The sequence below is a fragment of the Hemiscyllium ocellatum genome, chromosome 17 (assembly GCF_020745735.1).
Source record: "Hemiscyllium ocellatum isolate sHemOce1 chromosome 17, sHemOce1.pat.X.cur, whole genome shotgun sequence".
NCBI lineage: Eukaryota > Metazoa > Chordata > Chondrichthyes > Orectolobiformes > Hemiscylliidae > Hemiscyllium > Hemiscyllium ocellatum.
Window position 1 is genome coordinate 62,641,861 of NC_083417.1, and position 21,889 is coordinate 62,663,749.

General features: G+C 41.9%; 1 protein-coding gene across 1 annotated transcript in view; it reads right to left on the bottom strand.

Annotated features, from left to right (window-relative positions):
* Positions 1 to 21,889, bottom strand: part of LOC132823598 (diacylglycerol O-acyltransferase 1-like) — a 195,773-nt gene that overhangs the window by 130,588 nt on the left and 43,296 nt on the right. The window contains exon 5 of the mRNA XM_060837516.1: positions 10,179 to 10,231. Within this exon, the coding sequence (XP_060693499.1) occupies positions 10,179 to 10,231 (53 nt within the window). The remainder of the gene's footprint in view (positions 1 to 10,178; positions 10,232 to 21,889) is intronic.

The window sequence follows — 21,889 nt, forward strand, 5'->3', positions numbered from 1 at the left end:
CAAGCCATTTGATTGAGTGTCATATCAAAGGTTATTGTGGAAAATAAAGGCTGATGGTTTACAGATAGCGTACTTGCATGGATGGAACATTTGGCTATATAACAGAAAGCAGGTAGCAGGCGTTAAATAGGTCCTTTTCAGGTTTGCAAGATGTAATGAGTAGTGTAGCACAGGGATTGAAGTGGGACTTCAATGGTTTACAATTTATATGAATACCTTGACTGAAGGGACAGAAGAAATGATGGCTAAATTTGTTGATGACACAAAGATAGTTAGGAAAGTAAGTTGTGAAAAGGACATGAGGGCACTGCTGAGGAATACAGATGTCAAAAATCAGGCAAATGGAGAATTTTGAGTGGTTTAAGTTTTTTGAAATATGGAAATATGTTGAATATAGAACCTGGAATTTTCCTCCTGATGCAACATTAAATGAACCTGGGATTTTCTGGTCATTAATATCCAATTTTCAATCATGTTTGAATTGCTAATCTCCGCAACTCGCTGGCTAGGTTGAAGTAGAACTTGTGATACAATATCATAGGCATTTCAGCCCTCATTCAGTCCAATAGGATTTTGTGCAAAAAATGAATGCACCCAAATTACTATCCTATGAGATCAGAAATTGACTGATCTTAGAGCAGAAGAAAAGCCACATTGAAAAATTTCCATTAATCATGCCATCCTTGCAGACTGGTGATAGCGAGGCGAATACACTGTATAGGTGTTTGGCGAATACATTGCATAGGTATTCTTCTTCCTCCCATGGGACAACCAACTCCCATTCCTAGACGTGATGATACAAAGAACACCGAACGGAGAATTCACCACAAAGGTATACAGGAAAGCCACACAGACCAAGTCCTGAACTATGAAAGCAACCACCCCAACACACACAAAAGAAGTTGCATCAAGACACTATTCAAATGGGCCACAACACACTGCAATACACCGGAACTGCAAAAAGAGGAAGAAGAACACCTATACAATGTGTTCGCCAAAAACGGATAACCGTGCAATTTCATCAACAGATGCCTAAGGGAAAGACAACGGAACGAAGACATGTCGCAACCCAAAGGACTAGACACACTACCATACATCAAGAGCGTTTCCGAACTGACAGCCAGACTACTGCAACCACTAGGACTCATAACAGCACACAAACCAACAGCCACTCTCAGACAACATCTCACCAGAATGAAGGACCCGATAATCAGCATGAGCAAAACCAATGTAGTGTACAAAATCCCATGCAAGGACTGCACAAAACATTACATAGGACAAACAGGAAGACAGCTAACGATCCACATCCATGAACACCAACTAGCCACGAAACGACATGACCAGCTATCCTTAGTAGCCACACATGCAGATGACAAGCAACATGAATTCGACTGGGACAACACTATTATTATAGGACAAGCCAAACAGAGAACAGCCAGGGAATTCCTAGGCATGGCATTCATCCACAGATTCAATCAATAAGCACATTGACCTGGACCCAATATACCGGCCACTGCAACGGACAGCTGGAACTGACAACCAGAAGCGGCAGATTCAAACCACTACAAATGCCGGAGGAAAGAAGCGCTTCACAGGAGGCTCCCAAGCACTGAGGATGTCACCTAGACAGGGAACGAAACATCTGCAACACAAATTCCCAGCTCGGCGAACAGAACCCCAAAATCAAATGCTTTCTCCAAATGGCTGAGAGAGTGAAGTGAAACTTTGGAATTTTAAATATAGAATACAAAGAGTGAAAAATAAGAAGAAAATAAAATATTCCTAACCTGCACCAGTTGCACTCAGTGTCTTAAGAACACACAGTGGAAAAAATAGAACTGCTCCAAGATTGATCATCTGTGCAGCGTAACCTGATCTTTCACTCATTGAAAGCTGTAATATATAAATTAAACCTTTTTTAAGTTCACTACAATTCTTAACCATTCCCAAACAGTTAATATAATTATTTTTGTCATAGGTAATTGAGGGTTAACTGGAAAAGAAAATACCTTAAATTTGAAAATTGTATACATGGCGAGACAAAGCATTATATTTATCCCAATAGGAAAATCTTGTACCCACTACAATGTTTTGTATTAGATGAATGTAATATTTGGGAGAATTTGTAGACAATTATGTTAGTTCATAATCTTAGTTTGAAAAGCAATGCAATTATCAGCTGCCTGGAATTCAGAATTTTTGATTCTATGGTAAAATTTAAACATAAGGAGATACTTGACAAAACAAAACTGGAGATGAGGCAATTCATAATAATGAAAGACTTGATTAATATTTTATTCTAATTTCTGAACTAGAGTACACACTTAAAAGTATATCAAAAACCATGTCAGTGGTCTTTACCAAGACGTAATGTACTACTTTAAGCTAAAATAGGAAGAAGATATGTTGTGGTTTTCATCTATATTTCTGCTTGTTTTTGAGTGTACAAACTGAAACACTTTTGGGGGCAGAAGTCACAAAGAGAACTTCTCTTTAATACATTTGGATGGGATGATATTGGAAATGTCAAGTACGCTCACAAAGTATATCTCAAGAATCAAGAAAACTTCAGTTTATTCTAATGGATATTATTAATTATTTATTTCTGTTATTATTTACAAATAAACCTAAGGTCTGTCTTTTACGTGTAAGGCCACTACAGGCAGTGAAGCAAATCAGGTCATTTTATGCCAATTATCTTAAGGGAAAACCAAATACAGGACTTCTGCCAAGGAATTGTAGCCAAGCAAACACGATGCCAATTGATAAAAACTGAGGAAGAGATAAGTTAGGGCACCATATACCTGAAAGCGTGATATTGGAAATTTAACACAACGCAAGTATGAGTATTTAATCACCCAGTAATCTGTCCGATTTGCATCTCAATATTTGTCAAACAATACAAATTACATATACTGAAGCAAATGTTTGCATCTGAAAAAGTATCCAGAATTTGGTAGGCTTAAGTAAGTGTTTTCAATTAGGATTGAATTCACAAAGCAGCACAATGACAACTCTGTGCTTGGTTGATAAAGTTCAGTTAGAATGTTAGAATGAAAATCCTGTGTTCATAATGAGGTTTCTTGTGGTGGGGTGGCAGGATTCCAATCTCTGAGCTAGAAGGCCCAAGTTTAAGGCCTAACTGCTCCAGAGGTTTGTCATAACATCCCTGGACAAGTTGATTAAAAATACCTGAAGCAACATAATACAATGATGACTTCAGACAAATCAGTACTACGTCAATGCACGTACAGAATCAATTTACTGTTGGCTAGCTGTGATGATGCCTTTTCAGCTTTATTATCCAAATTTTATATCAAAATATAGAAATTAAAATTCAACAAGGTTCTTCTGTAACTCCAGAAGACTGTAAGAACCCAAACAAAACTTCAGATCCCTTTAATTTATTCTGCATAGAAACTAGATTTTCTGTTAAAAATCATACAACACCAGGTTATAGTCCAACAGGTTTAATTGGAAGCACACTAGCTTTCGGAGCAACGCTCCATCAGGTGATTGTGGAGGGCTCGATCGTAACACAGAATTTATAGCAAAAATTTGCAGTGTGATGTAACTGAAATTATACATTGAAAAATTGATTGTCTGTTAAGCCTTTCATCTGTTAGAATACAGTGATAGTTTCACTTCTTTCATGTGTAAATCACAAAACCCTTTTTTTAAAGTTGCATTCTCGGGTTAGCTGTTAACAATGGCGATAGCTAGACAATATGTTGAAGGTGTTAGCCCCCTGTGTTCTCTGTCTATGACCTGATGTTTAGATTAATTATAATCTAAAAAGTGAGATAACAGTGTTTTGCATAAATTGCTGCAGTTTTTGAGCTCAGAGTTCTACATGAATGTATGTAGTTTTTGAGCAAAGTGCAATGTAACTCTGCAATACAAATTCACCACATAAAATATATGTGTGCATGTGGGTCTTTGTCTGTCTGTGTGTCTGGGGTGGGGGTTGTGAGAGAGAGTGTGTGTGTGTCTGTCTGTCTGTCTTAAGTCTGTGAGGTGGTGCATGTGTGAGTGTGTGTGTCTATAAGGGTGCGTGTGGGTGTCTGTGTGCGCGTCTGTGTGTACCTGTGTCCGTGAGAGTGTGTCTGTTTAGGAATATCTGTGTATGTGTCTAGTGCAATGGTGATCACCTGTAATGTGGCATCAACCCAAGGTCCCGGTTGAGGCCCTCCCTATGGGTACTGAACTTAGCTATCAGCCTCTGCTCGGCCACTTTCCTCTGCTGCCTGTCCCAAAGTCCACCTTGGAGGATGGTCACCCGAAGGTCCGAAGCTGAATGTCCTGGACCACTGAAGTGTTCCCCAACTGGGAGGGAACCCTCCTGTCTGTTGATTGTTGTGCGGTGCCCATTCATCTGTTGTCGTAGCCTTTGCTCGGTTTCCCCAATGTACCATGCCTCTGGGCATCCTTGCCTGCAATGTATAAGATAGACAACGTTGGCTGAGTCACATGAGTACCTGCCATGTACAAGGTGGAAGGTGTTCCCACGCATAATAGTGATATCTATGTCCACAATCTGATACGTCTTGCAGCGTCCACCGTGACAGGGTTGTATGGAGTTGTCCTGAGAGCCGGGCAGTTTGCTATGAACAATGATCTGTTTGAGGTTTGGCGGTTGTTTAAAGGCAAGTAGTGGAGGTGTGGGGAAGATCTTGGTGAGGTGCTCATCCTCACTGATAATGTGTTGCAGGTCACAAAGAACATGGTGTAATTTTTCAGACCCTGGGAAGTACTGAATAACGAATGGTATCCTGTCAGTTGCAGCACGTGTCTGTCTCCTGAGGAGGTCATTACGGTTCCTTGCTGTGGCACGTCGGAATTGACGGTCGATGAGTTGAGCATCGTACCCCGTTCTTGTGAGGGCATCCTTGAGTACTTCCAGGTGTCCGTCACGGTCCTCCTCATCTGAGCAGATCCGGTGTATGCGTAAGGCTTGTTCATAGGGAATGGCTGTTTCAATATGTTTTGGGTGGAAGCTGGAGAAGTGTAGCATTGTGAGCTTGTCTGTGGGTTTGCGGTAGAGTGTGGTGCTGAGGTGTCCTTCCTTGATGGAGACGCATGTGTCCAAGAATGAGACAGACAGTCGAGAGTAGTCCATAGCCCACTACACACACACACACACACACACACACACACACACACACACACACACACACACCAGACAAACTGACACACACAGACAAAGACCCACATGCACACATATATTTTATGTGGTGAATTTGTATTGCAGAGTTACATTGCACTTTGCTCAAAAACTACATACATTCATGTAGAACTCTGAGCTCAAAAACTGCAGCAATTTATGTAAAACACTGTTATCTCACTTTTTAGATTAGAATTAATCTAAATATCAGGTCATAGACAGAGAACACAGGGGGCTAACACCTTCAACATATTGTCTAGCTATCGCCATTGTTAACAGCTAACCCGAGAATGCAACTTTAAAAAAAAGGGTTTTGTGACTTACACATGAAAGAAGTGGAACTGTATTCTAACAGATGAAAGGCTTAACAGACAATCAAAATTTTCAATGTATAATTTCAGTTACATCACACCGCAAATTTTTGCTGTAAATTCTGTGCTACGATCGAGCCCTCCACAATCACCTGATGAAGGAGCGTCGCTCCAAAAGCTAGTGTGCTTCCAATTAAACCTGTTGGACTATAACCTGGTGTTATGTGATTTTTAACTTTGTACACCCCAGTCCAACACCGGCATCTCCAATATATAGATTTTCTGTGGTATTGTTTGATGGAAGTTTTGTTAGAGAGCAGCTGTAACATACTTGATATTAAGCGATGTAGACTAGGAAATTTCCGTTTCATTTCATTAACATGGGCCCTTTGAGTTAACTTCTCTAAACAAGTAGGTGAATGCAACATTAAACTTTGGCCACAGGTTTCTTTGAGCAAAGACGGTGAAAATCACAGGGGGGCACCACTTAAGATTACAGTTGAATTATCTATACCAGTGATGTGTGAATGTCAGATAGAGATTAAGATTAGTTATGGAAAGGAACATTGAAACAGAAAAGATAAAAGTACTAACTGGAAGAGATTCAATTACCTCGTCAAGATGGAATGCAGCTTGGATTGCTAATGGGGTCTAGGTTGGAATTGTCAGCTGTGTGACCACACATTTTGAATTCTTGTTGGATATGGGAATGGTTCCAGAGAAGTAAAGGGTTATAAATGCATGCTTCTTCAAGAAACAGGACAGGGATAATCCTGGTAAATACTATCAAATCAGTCTAACATCATCAGTCTGAAATCTACTAAAGATCACTGACAAGGTCAAAATTAACATTCACATGGTTGAAGAAGGGAAAACCAGAAAGGACTTACTGAAAGGCAAATTATGTCTAACAAACCCAAGTTGAGTACTAGATCAAGAAAGAATCAATGAAGGTAGGGCATGTATGATAATAAATTAATTTTCAAAAGGCAATTGACAAAGCACCACTTGACAGGTTTATTGGGAAAATATAAGCATGGGGTTTTAAAGGGGTAGTGGTTTTCTAGTTAGATAATTGGCTATGTAGTTTCCCTCGAGTTGGTATTAGATTTATTACTTTTCTCATTATATACAAATGACCTATGTTTGGGAATAGGGAACATAATTTCAGAGTTTGTGAATGATATGAAGTCTGACAATATAGTAAATAATGTAGAAGGCAAATGTAAGAAGTGCAGATAAGCATCATTGATGCACGTCAAGGATAGGCAGTCTAATGTCTTCCCCCCTCCCCTCTCCCCAAAGAGCAATTGTGTTCCTTTGTTCTCATTGTCCAGCTCACCATCGTCCACATTCAAAAGATTGTTCTCCGGGATTGAGGCTACCTCTACAGGATGACAACACTATTTGCATTTTTCCCAACCCTCTCTTGACAGCGTTTTGCAATACTGCTCACATCACAACATCGTGGTCAACTTCTCAGTCACTCCCAACACCTCTTTATTGCTCTCCATGGCATCTTCCCAAGCAATGTCAGAGGGTGAAGCATTGACCTACTTGTATTTCTTTCAATCTAGTCTACTATAGAATAATTGAGACAAAATGCAGATCAAGTGGCTGTTTGGGGAACACTGCCACCTTGTCCACAATAATGACCCTTAACACCTGTTCTTTTGCAATTTCAATACCCCAGCTTGTTTTCACGCCAATATTTCTGCCTTAGTCTGTTGCAGTGTTCCAGTGAAGCCCAACACAAAGTGGAGGTAAAGCATCTAATTTTCTGCTTAGGAATTCCACTGCCTTCAGGACAACATTAAAATCAATAACATCATACCATGAATTCTCTCCTCCATTTTAATATCTCCTTCCCTGACAGTGTCTTATTTTCACGGGTTCATTCACAGTACAGCTTACCCATTTTCTATTAAATCCTACTACTAACACCTATGCTTAATCTATAATCTCTCTTATTTTACTATTAGCATTCCTTGCCTTTAACCTGAAGAACCTTTACCACATGTTTCACGTGTCCCTTCTCCACCTTTTTACTACAGCATAATACCCATTTATTGTCAGTCTCTGTAGTGCAATTGATTGGTGTGTTCAGCTATTAACGAAAAGATTGGTGGTTTCATGCCTTCCAGAGACAACAGTCCTATGGTCTCTAATCCATTGTCAGTCTTTGTCACGAAGATCTGTGTTGTCAATGGGTATAAGAAGGTATTAAGGGGTCTTGTAGTGCAGTTACAGTGTCCTAATCTCTGGATCAGAAGGTAATGGCTCAAGTCCCAACCTATTCTAGAGGTGTATGTCATAGCATATGTGAACAGATTGATTAAAATAACCAGTATAATTGTTTTCCAGACCCCATCATTTCCAAAGAAGAGCCATCTTGGACTTGAAGTGGTAACTCTGTTTCTCTCTCCACAAATGCTGCTTGACCTGCTGACCTTTTCCAGTCCTATGATTTATTTAAGATCGCTAGCATTTACTTTGCTTTAGTACTATAAATAACATTATTTTGAAGAGAGACTTCAGGTATATACATCTTTATGCACCATAAATCTTTGATGGTTGCAGGAATGTTGATAAGAGTGTGTTAGGCCTCGACTGGAGTACTGTATAGAATTAAGCCCATTTCTCGGCATCATAGTTTTGGAAAGACCGTCAAGGACTTGGAATGGATACAGAATTTTACAGGACAATACCAAGAAATGAACTGTTTCAAGTTATGTGGTGGGTTTACAGAAAGCGAAATTAAAACCTTTCAGTACAGGGCACGTTAGAGTAGGAGATAGTGAGGACTGCAGATGCTAGAGCAGTCTGAGTTGATAAAGTGTGGGGCTGGAAAAAGCACAGCAGGTCAGGCAGCATCTGAGGAGCAAGAGATTCAATGTTTTGGGCTTAATCCTTCATCAGGACTGAGGAGTGGTAAGGTAGCTGAGAAATAAATGGGGGGTTGGGGCTGGTGAAAAGATAATTGGGATGGCGATAGGTTGGCGAAAGTGGGAGGCGATTATGATAGGTCGGTGGAAAGTGTGGAGTGGATAGGTGGGAAGGAAGATGAACAGGTAAATCAGACCAAGAGGGCAGAGCTGAGTCAGAGGGTTGGATCTGGGATTGGATGTGGGGATGGGAGATTTGGAAACTGGTGAATTGTAGGCTCCTGAGGCATAAGACATGGTGTTCCTCTTCCAGTTTTGCGGGTGGCCTTGTTTAGCTGGTGGAGGAGGCCCAGAATAGACATGTCTTGGGGAGAGTGGGAGGGCAGCAGACCAAATAGAGATATTCAAAATTATGAGAGGAATAGCAGTTTTGATAAAAAAAAGGTGAAATTTTTTCCCATTAGTTCATGGGAAATGTTCATTGCTGGCTGGGTCATCATTTATTGCCCATCCCGAGTTGCCTTAAGAAAGTGGGGGTGAGCTGCCTTCTTGAACTACTGCAGCCCATTTGCAGGGTAGACCTTCAATGCCATAAGTGAGGGAATTCCATGAATTTAACAAAATGACACCGAAGGAACAATGATATATTTCCAAGTTAGGGCTGTAATTAGCTTGGAGGGAAACATGCAAGTGGAGAGTTCCCATGGTGCCCTTGACAACCTAGATGGTAGTGGTTGTGAATCTGGAAGGTGCTATCTAAGCAACTTTGGTGAATCTCTGCAGCACAATCTGTAGATGGGATACATTGATGCTGCTGACCCCTTGGTGGAGGGTTGAATGTTTGTAGATGTGATGCCAATCAAGCAGCTCTGTTTCTCTGGACATATTCAAGCTTCTTGAGTCTCATTGAATGTTCACTAATCAAAGCAGGCGGGGAGTATTGCATTACTCACTTGACTTGTGCCTTGTGGATGGCGGATTGGCCTTGGAGAATTAGAAAGTGAGTTACTCACTGGAGGATTTCTAGCCTCTGACCTGTTTTTGTGGCCACAATATTTCTATGACTAGTCCAGTTCAGTTTCTGGTGAATGGCAACCCCCAGGATTTTGATAGCGGGTTTTCAGCAATGGCAAAAAATAAATAATGGTCTCTTGTTGAAGAGGGTAATTTTGTAGCATTACTTGCACTTGTCAGACCAAAATTGACAGTGCTCAGGTCTTGCTGCATTTACACATGGACTGTTTTAATATCTGAGGAGTCATCAATGGTGTTGAAAATTCTGCAATCATCAGCAGGTACCTCCACTTCTGACCTTATGATGGAGGGAAGGCCATTGATGAAACAGATGAATATAGTTGGACCTAGGACCCTACCCTGAGAAACAGGCAAGGTGGATGAGTGGTCATAAATTTTAACTAAATTGCAAAAGAACTGAAATGGGAAACAAGCAGAATGATTAAGATCTGGGATGTATTAACTGAAAGAATGATGGAATACGATTTCACAGGAACATTCAAAGGCTGCTGACTCTCTATTTCAAGAAGCCAAACATGTAGAATTATGGGTTACAATCTGAATGTAGGACTGAATTGGACAGTTCTGTCAAAAGGATTTAGAAGTATGATGGGAATAAATGCCTTCATGTGTTGTAAAATTCTGTGACAGGCGAGTTCTGTCAATGTCATTCTTTACAAAGTAATAATCTGTGGGGAGATTTAATTTGTGACACAATATTGATCAGTAAAAACCTAAAACTCATTTCTGATTTCTGAAAAATATTCTTTTAAATGTAAATTTGAGTAATAGAGATACACTTACTACTGATAGGGATCTTTCTATATGAAGAGCAACAAGGACAAATACATTTGACACTGAAAGAGAGAAAACTTAGTCACATTGCTGACTTGACTTGAAATGTATATTAAGAAAACATTATTCATTAACCTAGATGATTGTCTTACAATAACAATCCCAAAAAGATGGCATTAATAAATTTAATCACCAAGATTAAATAGTGGATTTCTCTTTATTGTTTCAGAGTTGTTTTTAAGCAATTACTACTTCAGGTTAACTACTTTGTGTATTTGTTTGCACTACATTTTATCATGATTTTCACATGCTATTAAAAAAAGTTCCATTGGTACTGTATCAATCTCAACAGAAATATTTACCCTCTCAGAAACTTTTATAATTTTGTACACATCTATTTAATTTTCCCTAATTTTCTTGCTTAAAAGAACACAGAATCATATTAATTTTCCCTTGAGACCATCATTCCTAACATTTTCCTGGAGAATTATACAATTCTAGTACATTCCTATGTGTGTGTGTGTGTATGCATGTGTTGGGTGGGGAGGCAATTACTTACATGCCTGAAGTTATGCTTTCCGCCCAAAGAAAGGCATTCTGCCTTCAATAATTTCCAGTCAATCAGAGTGCCAGCAGTCCCAAAAGTGTCATCAGAAGCAGTGGCTACTGCGAGGACTGCAGTCGTCTCCAAATAACTGGAGCAAGTGTGGAAGAAATGTGGGGTCTGGGATCAGCAGCACCGATCACGCAGGTGTAGCAGCCTGGAGTATCAATCATATGCATGGGGAGGGTATTTAACGTCAGCTGGCCTGTTTCTTTGGGAGTTTGGCCTTACTTGCGACACCATAGATGGAATTCTCCCAGCCTGTGAATAGCATGGGTGAATCAGTTGGTAAAATATACAAGATTTGGAAAAATGAGGTTTTTGATGTTGAGAACAAAAAAGTCCAATTTTCATTTCAAGGTTTGAATGGCAAGATGAGAATTTCACTAGTGAGCAGCAAGAAGCCTATTTACAGGCATTAACAGCTGTTATTATCTATTCTCGCCTCACTGATATGCAGTTTAGAATCCTCTCACGCTACAGAGAGAAACTATTCAGCAACAATTCTAATCATGAAAGTCTGAGCAGGTACCTGGAGGTTCCAGCTCGTCACTAGCTCCTCCAGCTATCCATTCTCGGCATTCAGTCTTCATCATCTCAGGGACACACTAAGGGTAGCAACTGTCTACTTCTTTGTACACAGAGCCTGGCATCAGACATGCACCAGCCCCTTAACATCATCATAGCACATTCATCTATTCAATGCTGCACTTTGGGTAGCATATGACAAGTTTTTCTTTTGCAATGGTGTTACCAGGCCACTTTACACACCGGGACAGGAACCCACGTCACACATCAGAGTAAGGTGCAGTTTAGAGGAGTTAACTTGCTCTTTTAGTGCTCACTCACTTTGTGTACACTTGAATGATCAGCGCATCTCTGCCTTGCCTTATTGAGCTTTGCTACCTCACTCAGAAATTATTCATATTTGTCTTGCTTTGTCTTTTAGCACAGCCACGAACAGACTCAGCTTGTCATGTTTGTCAGGAAAGATCAGTCACGCCAGTGGACATGTTGCTGTACAGCACAATGCTACATCAATGCCCAGAATGTGCTTGAACCAAACAGCCAAGTCTAAAGTCTTGCAGGAGTTGTGTTTATTCAGTTCAAGGTGGACTCTCATTAGTCAGTAGGTAATGGCATGGTTAAGTCAACGGCATTGTCCAGTATCAGTCTGGTGCTTGGTCATGGTCAGTCATGTGCTTGGACGGATCAGTGTCAGGAGACTGATTCACTACAGTTCAGGGAGTCACTCTAGTTATTAATCAGTTGGGTCTGTCTTTCTAAGCCAATCCTCTCTTTCTATGCCAGTCGGGGAGTGGGCCTTGGTCAGTCTGGGGTCTGTTCACTGTGTTGTGGACCAGACCAAACCGCCTCAGAAAGGTAACTTTCAAATAAGAAAATGTTAGGATCTGGGTTAAGTGTAAGGTATTGTGTTCCAGATGCAATTTGATTGGTCAAACTACTTGATGTTAAGCAGAACACATTTTATTCTTACACTGCGGTTAAAATATAGACAAAATAAAAATAAAAGAATTAATTTAACTATAACTCTGTTGAAATGCTGAACAGAATAATGTCCTTTGCAGAAGGAAACTGTGGTCCTCACCTGGTCTGGCCTACTTGTGAATCCAGACTTACAGCAATGTGGTTGACTCTTAACTGCCTTCTGGGCAATTAGGGATGGTCAAGAAATGCAGTCATCCAGTGAATGAATAGTACTAATTAACTGTTCCAGTATAGTACTTTCCCATCAACACACCTTTGGCAAAGGCAAATTCAATAAAACAAATTGCCTCACATGCAATTCTAGCAGTAGGAAGAGAACCTCAGCTTTTAGATGTAACAGAGAGAGGATTAAGAGCTTTCACATCTAGCTTTAAGACTCCAGCAACTGCTACTGAAGGCTAAAACTAAAAAACAATTCTGCTTCTGTGGGAGCTTGATTCACCTATTCAGACAGCTTCAGTCATTTCAACTTTAAAAAAACCCAAGGCTTCCCAAGCTGTTTATTTTATTGACTTTGGAGCAGACTGCTTTCCACCTCTGTCTCAAACTTTTGTTCCTGAAAAAGGGACAAAATACACTTCTTAAATTCATACGATCGTCACAACTGAGTGTCAAGGGGAATTACCGTGGCCATTGCTGTACCGGAAATGCTGGGAATGTGAATTGTCAGAATTGGAGGTAACATATGGGCATGCAGAGGGGAAATAGTTGTGAAGGGGAACAACTAACACGTTAGGGTAGTAGACAATAGATTGTGGGAGGATAAAAAGTGCTGTGGTTGGAGGAGGGCATCATCAAAAGTCACCATCAGTCACCATCAACCTGGTTCAATGCAGATGGATTGTGCATAACTTTGCCATCTAAGCTGTATGTCTTCTGGTCAAGGGATAAAGTGAGTGATAAGTAATTACATTAAAAAGTTGTGAGGGCCATTGCATTCTAACAATAAAAATGAGGTCATTCTTTAAAAATAACATCTTTAGTATCCTACAGTGCATCAGCATTGGCCTAACACAGGCAGAAGATCCTAGTGAAGCTTGTTCAATAGAATCAAGTTGTTTGAAGTCACCTTTCACAGACTGTAAATGTTTTGATATTGCAGCAGCCAACATCATCTGTTTTAGTCCTAACTGGTGGTACCACTTACTGGTTTGACATGTTTATGCTTTACCTGCTGGTTTATTAAGGATGGATTTTATCATATACTTCTGAATCAGGTCAACAATGTGCAAGGTCCATTTATGGACATCCTATTGCACTTCTTGTTGACACCTTCATGTCTCAATGTTTTGAGAATGCTGTTTAAATGTTATTTTATGCATGCTATGACTGAGGAGCTGCTCTTTCTGATAATGCCTATATAAGCTCATTAGAAACAACACCACAGGAAACAGGCACAAAAGCTGCTGCCATCTGTATCCACTGCACAAACAGTGTCCACATGCAACTGGAAGCCTAGGACCAACATTAACCAACAGCGGAAATGGTGCAGCCTCTTAATGCACAAGTTCCAGCCAAAGGTGTCCACATGATGCAGCAAAAGTGCTGGAAACCCACAATTGTACATCTTCCATTGAATACCGTAAACATGAGAGAAAGGCAGTGGTACTATACTTTGTTTAGAGGTGGTGGCCATACTATGATGCCCAGCATTTCTGCAATGCAACATTTTCCTCCACTGGCGGCAACTTGGGAAATAAGATATCTCCTCAACATGAGAATTCCCTGTTGGTTAGGCCTGGTGCTTCATTACATTTTAGTGCAGATTGTTTATTGCTTAATCCTTGGATGCTTTGCTCTGGACAAGTACAGGATGTAACAAAGCTATATGATGGACGATGATGTAAGGAGATTGTACATCAGTGACAGCTTCACTGTTGGTCAGAGCAGCACTGTCAGCCAAAGCAATTCAGGCATGACTTGTCAATCTCTTCTAATGAAATTGAATTGCGTGAAGTCGTCTTTCATAGACTGTTAAATGTTTCGATGCTGCACATCCCAAGTGTAATTCGAACTGTAATTGCAATTTACTGAATTGACCATTTTACACTTTACCTGTTTAATAAGAGTTAAGAATACACTTGATAGTCCATCATTCAATCCTGCCAAAATTTCATGCGAACATGGGTGCTATGGAAAGGACAGCAATCATGCAGACAGGGTTAGAATATCATCTGGCATGAGGATAGTACCTTCATTCTTGTCGTTGCAGCTGAAACGACAGTTTCACAGCTGATAATGAAAAGTGAACATTTATTTACTAATTTGATCATGTATTTACAGTGAAGTTTCACACATGCCACCTATGTTCTCTCGGAATATTTCTATTTTTCTTTTTCCTCCCACTCAAAGTACTCCACGGCTTACAGCTGAGTTTCAGGGAACCTGTCAAACTTGGATTTTGGGTGGATTTTAGTGGCTAGACAGTCCAGACCTGCTTGTCAGCTTGCATTCCCACAGAATTGCAAGCAGGATGGAGATGGAGGGGCTGGTCATCTTTGGATTGTCCTGACAGCAGACCTCTGGGGGATCTGTATATGGTTCCACCTGCAACTGTGTGCCTACTAACACCTCTTTTGACTAATTGAGAGGTAGTGTCATCTGGAGGAGAACGTCTCTCATTATCCTGTTGTTTTGCCAATGTTACGGAGCTCCAATGGTTAGAGCAATGGAGTACAGGTCTGTGTGCCTTTCTGGCACACACTTTCAATTATTATCCAGCCACTATCTTGTATACATTCCTTGGTACTTTCTTTCTTTTATACATGATTTTTAAGGTCACGTTGATTGTCCCTTATAGCTCATAGCTACCAAAATGCTCACTAATATTATTCTTTATTACATCACAGGAGGTTTTTCTTTCAGCAAACTGCGGCTAACCAATCTGGAGGTACCTGATTCATCCATCTCCTTTTTTGAAAAGGAGATGTAAAATTTGAGTGGTCGATGGAGTTTAATTTGGATAAACACAAGGTATTGTATTTTGGTAAAACAAACAAGGACAGTGAAACAACACCAGAGGTCAGTATTCTGTCACCAAGTCACCCATTATTTACACAAGGACAGTCCTTGACACTGATCCAGCTCCCTCAAAGCCAGCTCTCAGAGTGAATAGGATGTCTCACATTCCTGTTCTTATCTGTCAACCAGGGTTCCCTGATTGGACCAGATTAACAGACCCAACCAGGGAACTCATATTATAACTCCAAACCTGCCTCTGATACTGGCAGTGTTTAAAGCACAGTAGCTCACCTCTTGCGCCCAGAGCGCCTTGGAAGAAATTCATTCCCTTCTTCAAGCATCAAATGCATTGAGGCAGTGACATCTGCTGTGTCCATCTTAGATTCTGAGATATCTTCAACACTTGATGATGAGGGAGAACCCAGAACAGTCAGAAAGGCAGTCAAGGAGGCCGGCACATTTTGCTCCTGCATTATTTCCAATTTTTCATCATTCATATGGTCCACAGGCTTGCTCAGGACCGTCACACCTAACCAAACTTTATACATCACTGGACCTGATCTCATGTTGATCATGCCTCTTACCTATGGTGGGCAATTCCCATAGTTCCTAAACCAAACTTTGTCCCCTGAGAAAAACCGCCTCTCTCTTAGCAGAGTCTTGTGTCCAGCATTGGCATTCCTGATGCCTTTTCATGCACCCCCCAACCGATGTCCAGGAAGATCATATTTTACTTCATGTGGTCTCTTCTTCCCATTAGCAACCTTGTTGGAGTGATCTCTATAGTTGCTTGAGGGGTGGTCCTATTACCAAATAGGAATTGGGGCAGTTTGATATATAGTGAAGCTGTAGGCTGTTTCTTTAAGGATGACTTCAAAGTTTGGAGTGCTTTTTCTGCCAATGGATGATGGATGATATGGAGCTATCCTTATATGTTGAATACCAGTTGATTTTAGGAAACATTCAAATTCCCTGGACAAGGTGGATTGACCATTGGAAGTGCAGGGTTGCAGCGGTGGGTCTGGACGGGGTGCTCTTTGGAGGGTCATTCTGGACTCAATGGGCTGAATGGCTCGTTTCCACACTGTGGGGATTTTGTGATTCTGTGATCGCTGCTTGTAAATGTGACCAACACTTCCGAGAGTCTGTGCATTGCAAACAATTCTTTCAGTTCTTCTATCATCATCCTCGTGTTTGACGAATGAACAGTCCAGCCACTTTGAGTGGGAGTCCACAATGATTAAGAACATCAAGCCCATGAAAGGATTTGCATAGTCAACATGTAACTAAATACAGGATTTACCTGGTCATTCCCACAAATGTGAGGACCTGCTGGTGCTAATATTTGTCCTTATTAGCACTCTGGACATTGCCCCACCAGCACAGCTGTGTCTGAATCCAATCCTGGCTATCAGACATAATTTCTCAACAATAGCTTCATTCTGGAAATCCCTGGATGACCCTGGTATAGTTCAGCCAGTACCTGGCGGCAACCATTGCTTGGGATAATCACTCTCGCACTCCATAGTAATATGTCATCTTCTACTGTGAGCCGGTCTCTCTTGGTCCAAAAAAGTTTCAATTGCAGTTGTGACAGCTCTTTGATTCCCCCATTGTCATTTCAGTTTTGCTAGGACCAGATTTCTCTGTCAGAAGTCTGATATTGTCAGCTGTGACAGAGTATGTCCAGAAAATTTAAAACCATCATGGAATCTTCGAGTGGAGGTACCACCAGTGATATATCTGCCAGTGGGAGGCAGCTCAATACATCCACATTTGCTACTTCACCTCCCAGACAGTTTTTTAAAGTTCTAATTATATACACTTCAATTATAGCCCACTGCCGAATGCGGCCTGAAGGTATGGAGTAGCACTGTCTTGTCCTCTTTAAGTAGACCTAGCAGGCATTTGTGGTCTATTATTATTACAAATTTATTTTCATAAAGGTATTGGTGGAACTTCCTGTTTCCAAATATGACCATAAAATCTTCCATCTCTATCTGTGTGTATTTACTCTGCAGTAGCCAAAGTCCTGAATGCAATTGCTTTTGGGAGTTTCTCTCCATTGGGACACCTACGAGTTAATGCTACCCTAATGCTGCACTGGGAGGCATCGCATATCAATACCAGCTCTTGCATGGGATTACAGTGCGTCAATGTCTTAGAAGACAATAGCTGCTTCTTCTCTTCCCTGAAAGTTACACCTTGTTACAAGATCATTCCCAAGGTTGATCCTTTTAAAAAAGTTGATGCAAAGGTGGTGGCCAGGTTATTTATGGATTTTCCATAATAACACACTAATCCAAGGAAAGACCTTAACTCTGGTACAGACATGGTAGCCCATGTATCTTTCATCACCTTCACTTTATCTTCAGGTGTAACCTGGTCGTGTCGATTCTGAGGCCTAAGTAGATCATTTGGGGTGCCTGGAATACAGATACTTCCCTTCTAAGGCATACATCCACCTGGAAGAAATGTCAAAGGGGCTATGTTCAAGTTCTCTAAGTGCTCCTTATTCGTCTTCCCTGTTACCAGCACTTCACCCAGATAAATAGGATCTTGGATAACCTTGTAAAATGTTCTCCATCATCTGCTGAAAAATTGTACAGGCTGACAATACCCCAAATGACAGTCTTGTATATTGGTACAAACCCTTGTGGGTATTAATTATAGCATTTTTCTGAGAATCCTCATCTGATCACAGTTGCAAATACACATGGTTCATGTCCAGCTTCAAAACGTTCAGCACCACTGTCAGCTTTGCATATAAATTCTCTATCCAAGGGATTGGTGTTTAGTAAATTGTAAAAAGTGGTTTACTGATTGTTTAAAATCCGCACAAAGGTGAACCAAATTATCGGACTTCACAATCGTTATGAGCAGTGCAGCCTTTACTGCAAACTGGACTGGTTTGATGATTATTTTGCTTTCCAACATTCTGATTTCTAACTCTATTTTTGCATGCAAGGCAAATGGCACTGGTCAGGCCTTGCAGAATTGTGGGATTGCTTCCTTGTCAACATGCAAGGTAGCCTTTGAGACTTAGACCTTCCTGGTATTTAAACGTCTGTGTATTTAATTAGGATTCCAGTCAGGCAAACATTTTCTCATCGAAAGATGTTCAGCCAATCTAGGTGAATCTCCCTCAACCAATTTCACCCCATTAAGCTTGAGCCCAAGCCTTTACTACAATCACTGGTAACTGAACCCAGCTGCTTCTCATAAGAGACTGGAACCGAAGTTGAATCCTTAATCTGTAAAGGTTCCCCGGCATAGGTTTGCAGACTAGCTGAGGTCTTGCACAAACTTCAGGTTGCAGTCCAGAGCGAATTTTGTTAAAGACTGGTTCTGCAATCACTGAATTGGCCACACCAGTAAGACTTCCATGTGAACTGGGTGACCATTTGACAAGACGTTATATTCTGATGGATTCTGATTTGGATGTTATTAAGCAATTTAATTGTGCCAAACCATTGTAGGTGGACTTTCCAGGCTATGCACTCTCTTGGACACCAGCCTCTTACTCAAATTAGGTCTAGTGGGACTCTTGCTGTCTCAAGTCAGCATACTGGCAGCAATTACTATGACTTGTTAGCCCGATTCCTGAAGAGAGTTTTTTTTTGTAAATATATTTATTAGCAAATTTCTTTTAACTTTACAAACATATAAAATTATTGAAAAATACAATCAACTATTATCAGTATAATAAAAGAAACAAAAGTACAATACAACTACTGTGTCCTAACTATTAACCTACCCTCTAATACAAAACAAACCATAACACTGTGCAAAGCAACACCAAAAAAAAGGAAAGCAAAAAAAAACAAAAACCCCCACAAAATACAGAACTGTAATGCTCGGCATAAAGCTGCCAAACAAAGGAATGGGAGCATTGTATATATACCCGTATTAACTCGGGAGATCCCTTGCAGGGCCCAGGGCTTGACAAATCTAACCATCCTAGTTAAACAAATGCCCTAGTTAAGACAACTGATAAATCTATTTCCAAATAACTCAAGTAGGGCTGCCATGTCTTATAAAAATGGTCTGTTGTGTGGTGCTGAAAATGTGTTGCTGGAAAAGCGCAGCAGATCAGGCAGCATCCAAGGAGCAGGAGAATCGACGTTTTGGGCATGAATGAGGAGAGTATGCCAAGCAGGCTAAGATAAAAGGTAGGGAGAAGGGACTTGGGGGAGTGGCATTGGAAATGCAATAGGTGGAAGGAGGTTAAGGTAAGGGTGTTGGGCAGAGTAGGGGTGGGGCGGAGAGGTCAGAAAGAAGATTGCAGGTTAGGAAGGTGGTGCTGAGTTCGAGGGTTGGGACTGAGACAAGGTGGGGGAAGGGGAAATGAGGAAACTGGAGAAATATGAGTTCATCCCTTGTGGTTGGAGGGTTCCTAGGTGGAAGCGCTCTTCCTCCAGCTGCCATGTTGCTGTGGTCTGGCGATGGAGAAGTTCAAGGACCTGCATGTTCTTGTTGGAGTGGGAGGGGGAGTTGAAGTGTTGAGCCACGGGGTGGTTGGGTTGGTTGGTCTGGGTGACCCAGAGGAGTTCTCTGAAACGTTCCACAAGTAGGTGGCCTGTCTCCCCAATATAGAGGAGGCCACATCGGGTGCAGCAGATACAGTAAATGATGTGTGTGGAGGTGCAGGTGAATTTGCGATGGATATGGAAGGATCTATTGGGGCCTTGGAGGGAGGTAAGGGGGGAGGTGTGGGCACAAGTCTTGCACTCCTTGCATTTACAGGGAAAGGTGCCGGGAGTGGAGGTTGGGTTGTTGGGGGGTGTGGACCTGACGAGGGAGATGTGGAGGGAGTGGTCTTTCCAGAACGCAACCTCCGCTCCCGGCACCTTCCCCTGCAACCGCAAGAAATGCAAAACTTGTGCCCACACCTCCCCCCTTACTTCCCTCCAAGGCCCCAAGGGATGCTTCCATATTCGCCACAAATTCACCTGCACCTCCACACACATCATTTACTGCATCTGCTGCACCCGATGTGGCCTCCTCTATATTGGGGAGACAGGCCGCCTACTTGCGGAACATTTCAGAGAACACCTCTGGGACACCTGGACCAACCAACCCAACCACCCCGTGGCTCAACACTTCAACCTCCCCTCCCACTTCAAAAAGGACATGCAGGTCCTTTGACTCCTTCATCGCCAGACCATAGCAACACGACGGCTGGAGGAAGAGCGCCTCATCTTCCACTTAGGAACCCTCCAATCACAAGGGATGAACTCATATTCCTCCAGTTTCCTCACTTCCCCTCCCCCCCACCTTGTCTCAGTCCCAACCCTCAAACTCAGCACCACCTTCCTAACCTGCAATCTTCTTCCTGACCTCTCCGCCCCCACCCCAGCCTATCACCCTCACCTTTACCTCCTTCCACCTATCGCATTTCCAATGCCCCTCCCCCAAGTCCCTCCTCCCTACCTGTTATCTTAGCCTGCTTGGCACACTCTCCTCACTCCTGAAGAAGGGCTCATGCCCGAAACGTCGATTCTCCTGCTCCTTGGATGCTGCCTGACCTGCTGCGCTTTTCCAGCAACACATTTTCAGCTCTGATCTCCAGCATTTGCAGTCCTCACTTTCTCCCTGTTGTGTGGTGCACCATGTTTGTAAAAAGGGAATGTGCTCCATAATTAATTTTTGCCATCACAGCAAGCCCGGCGGGTTCTCAAACACCCAATTCATCAGAATATTCGTCCGTGCACAGTATGCAAGAAAATTAAATAGTTTCTTCCCATGCCCATCCAAAGATGGTAGATTCGGTAGACCTAAGAGAAGGGATATCGGGTCTACTTTGACTTCAGTCCTCAATACTCTCCCTATCTCTCCCACCACAGCGCTCCAGTAAACACTGAGCCTGTGGCATGAACAGAAGCAATGGGTAAGAGTACCTTAACTTATTTTACATTTGGGGCACACTGAAGATGCCCCTTTTAAAACTTCGCCAGACGGTCTGGTGCCAGATGAGCTGAAAATGTGCTGCTGGAAAAGCACAGCAGGTCATGCAGCATCCTGAAGAAGGGCTCATGCCCGAAACGTCGATTCTCCTGCTCCTTGGATGCTGCCTGACCTGCTGCGCTTTTCCAGCAACACATTTTCAGTTCTGATCTCCAGCATCTGCAGTCCTCACTTTCTCCTGGTGCCAGATGAGCCCTGTGCAGAACTTTCAACTGCGTAGCGCAGGTCCTATTACAGATTGAGATATTTTGAGTATTCTCCCAGATGTTCTCCCATGTTTCAGAAGAGATCTCCACTCCTAGTTCTTGCTCCCAGACCTCACATAACTGGTTAATATCCTGCCAAGCCCTGCCACCCAGCAGGCGATAGAGGGCACTGACGTGCTTGTGGAACGTAGCAACAACCTCTCTGCATCGGGCTTATAGGGCTTAGTGAGAAGCGTAGTCTTCTTCTGGGTGAAATCCCTAACCTGAAAAAAAACCGGAAATGATCTTTGCTGGGTAACCCGTATTTGCAGCTCAGTTGCTCAAAAGACATCATAACCTCCTCCTCAAACAAGTCTCCCAAACTAGAAACTCCTCTCGCTGCCCATACTTTGAACCCTAAGTCCATCATCCCTGGTTGGAACCCTGGCATGCCAACTATAGGTGTAAGTGGCAAAGTCTTGGATAAACAACCC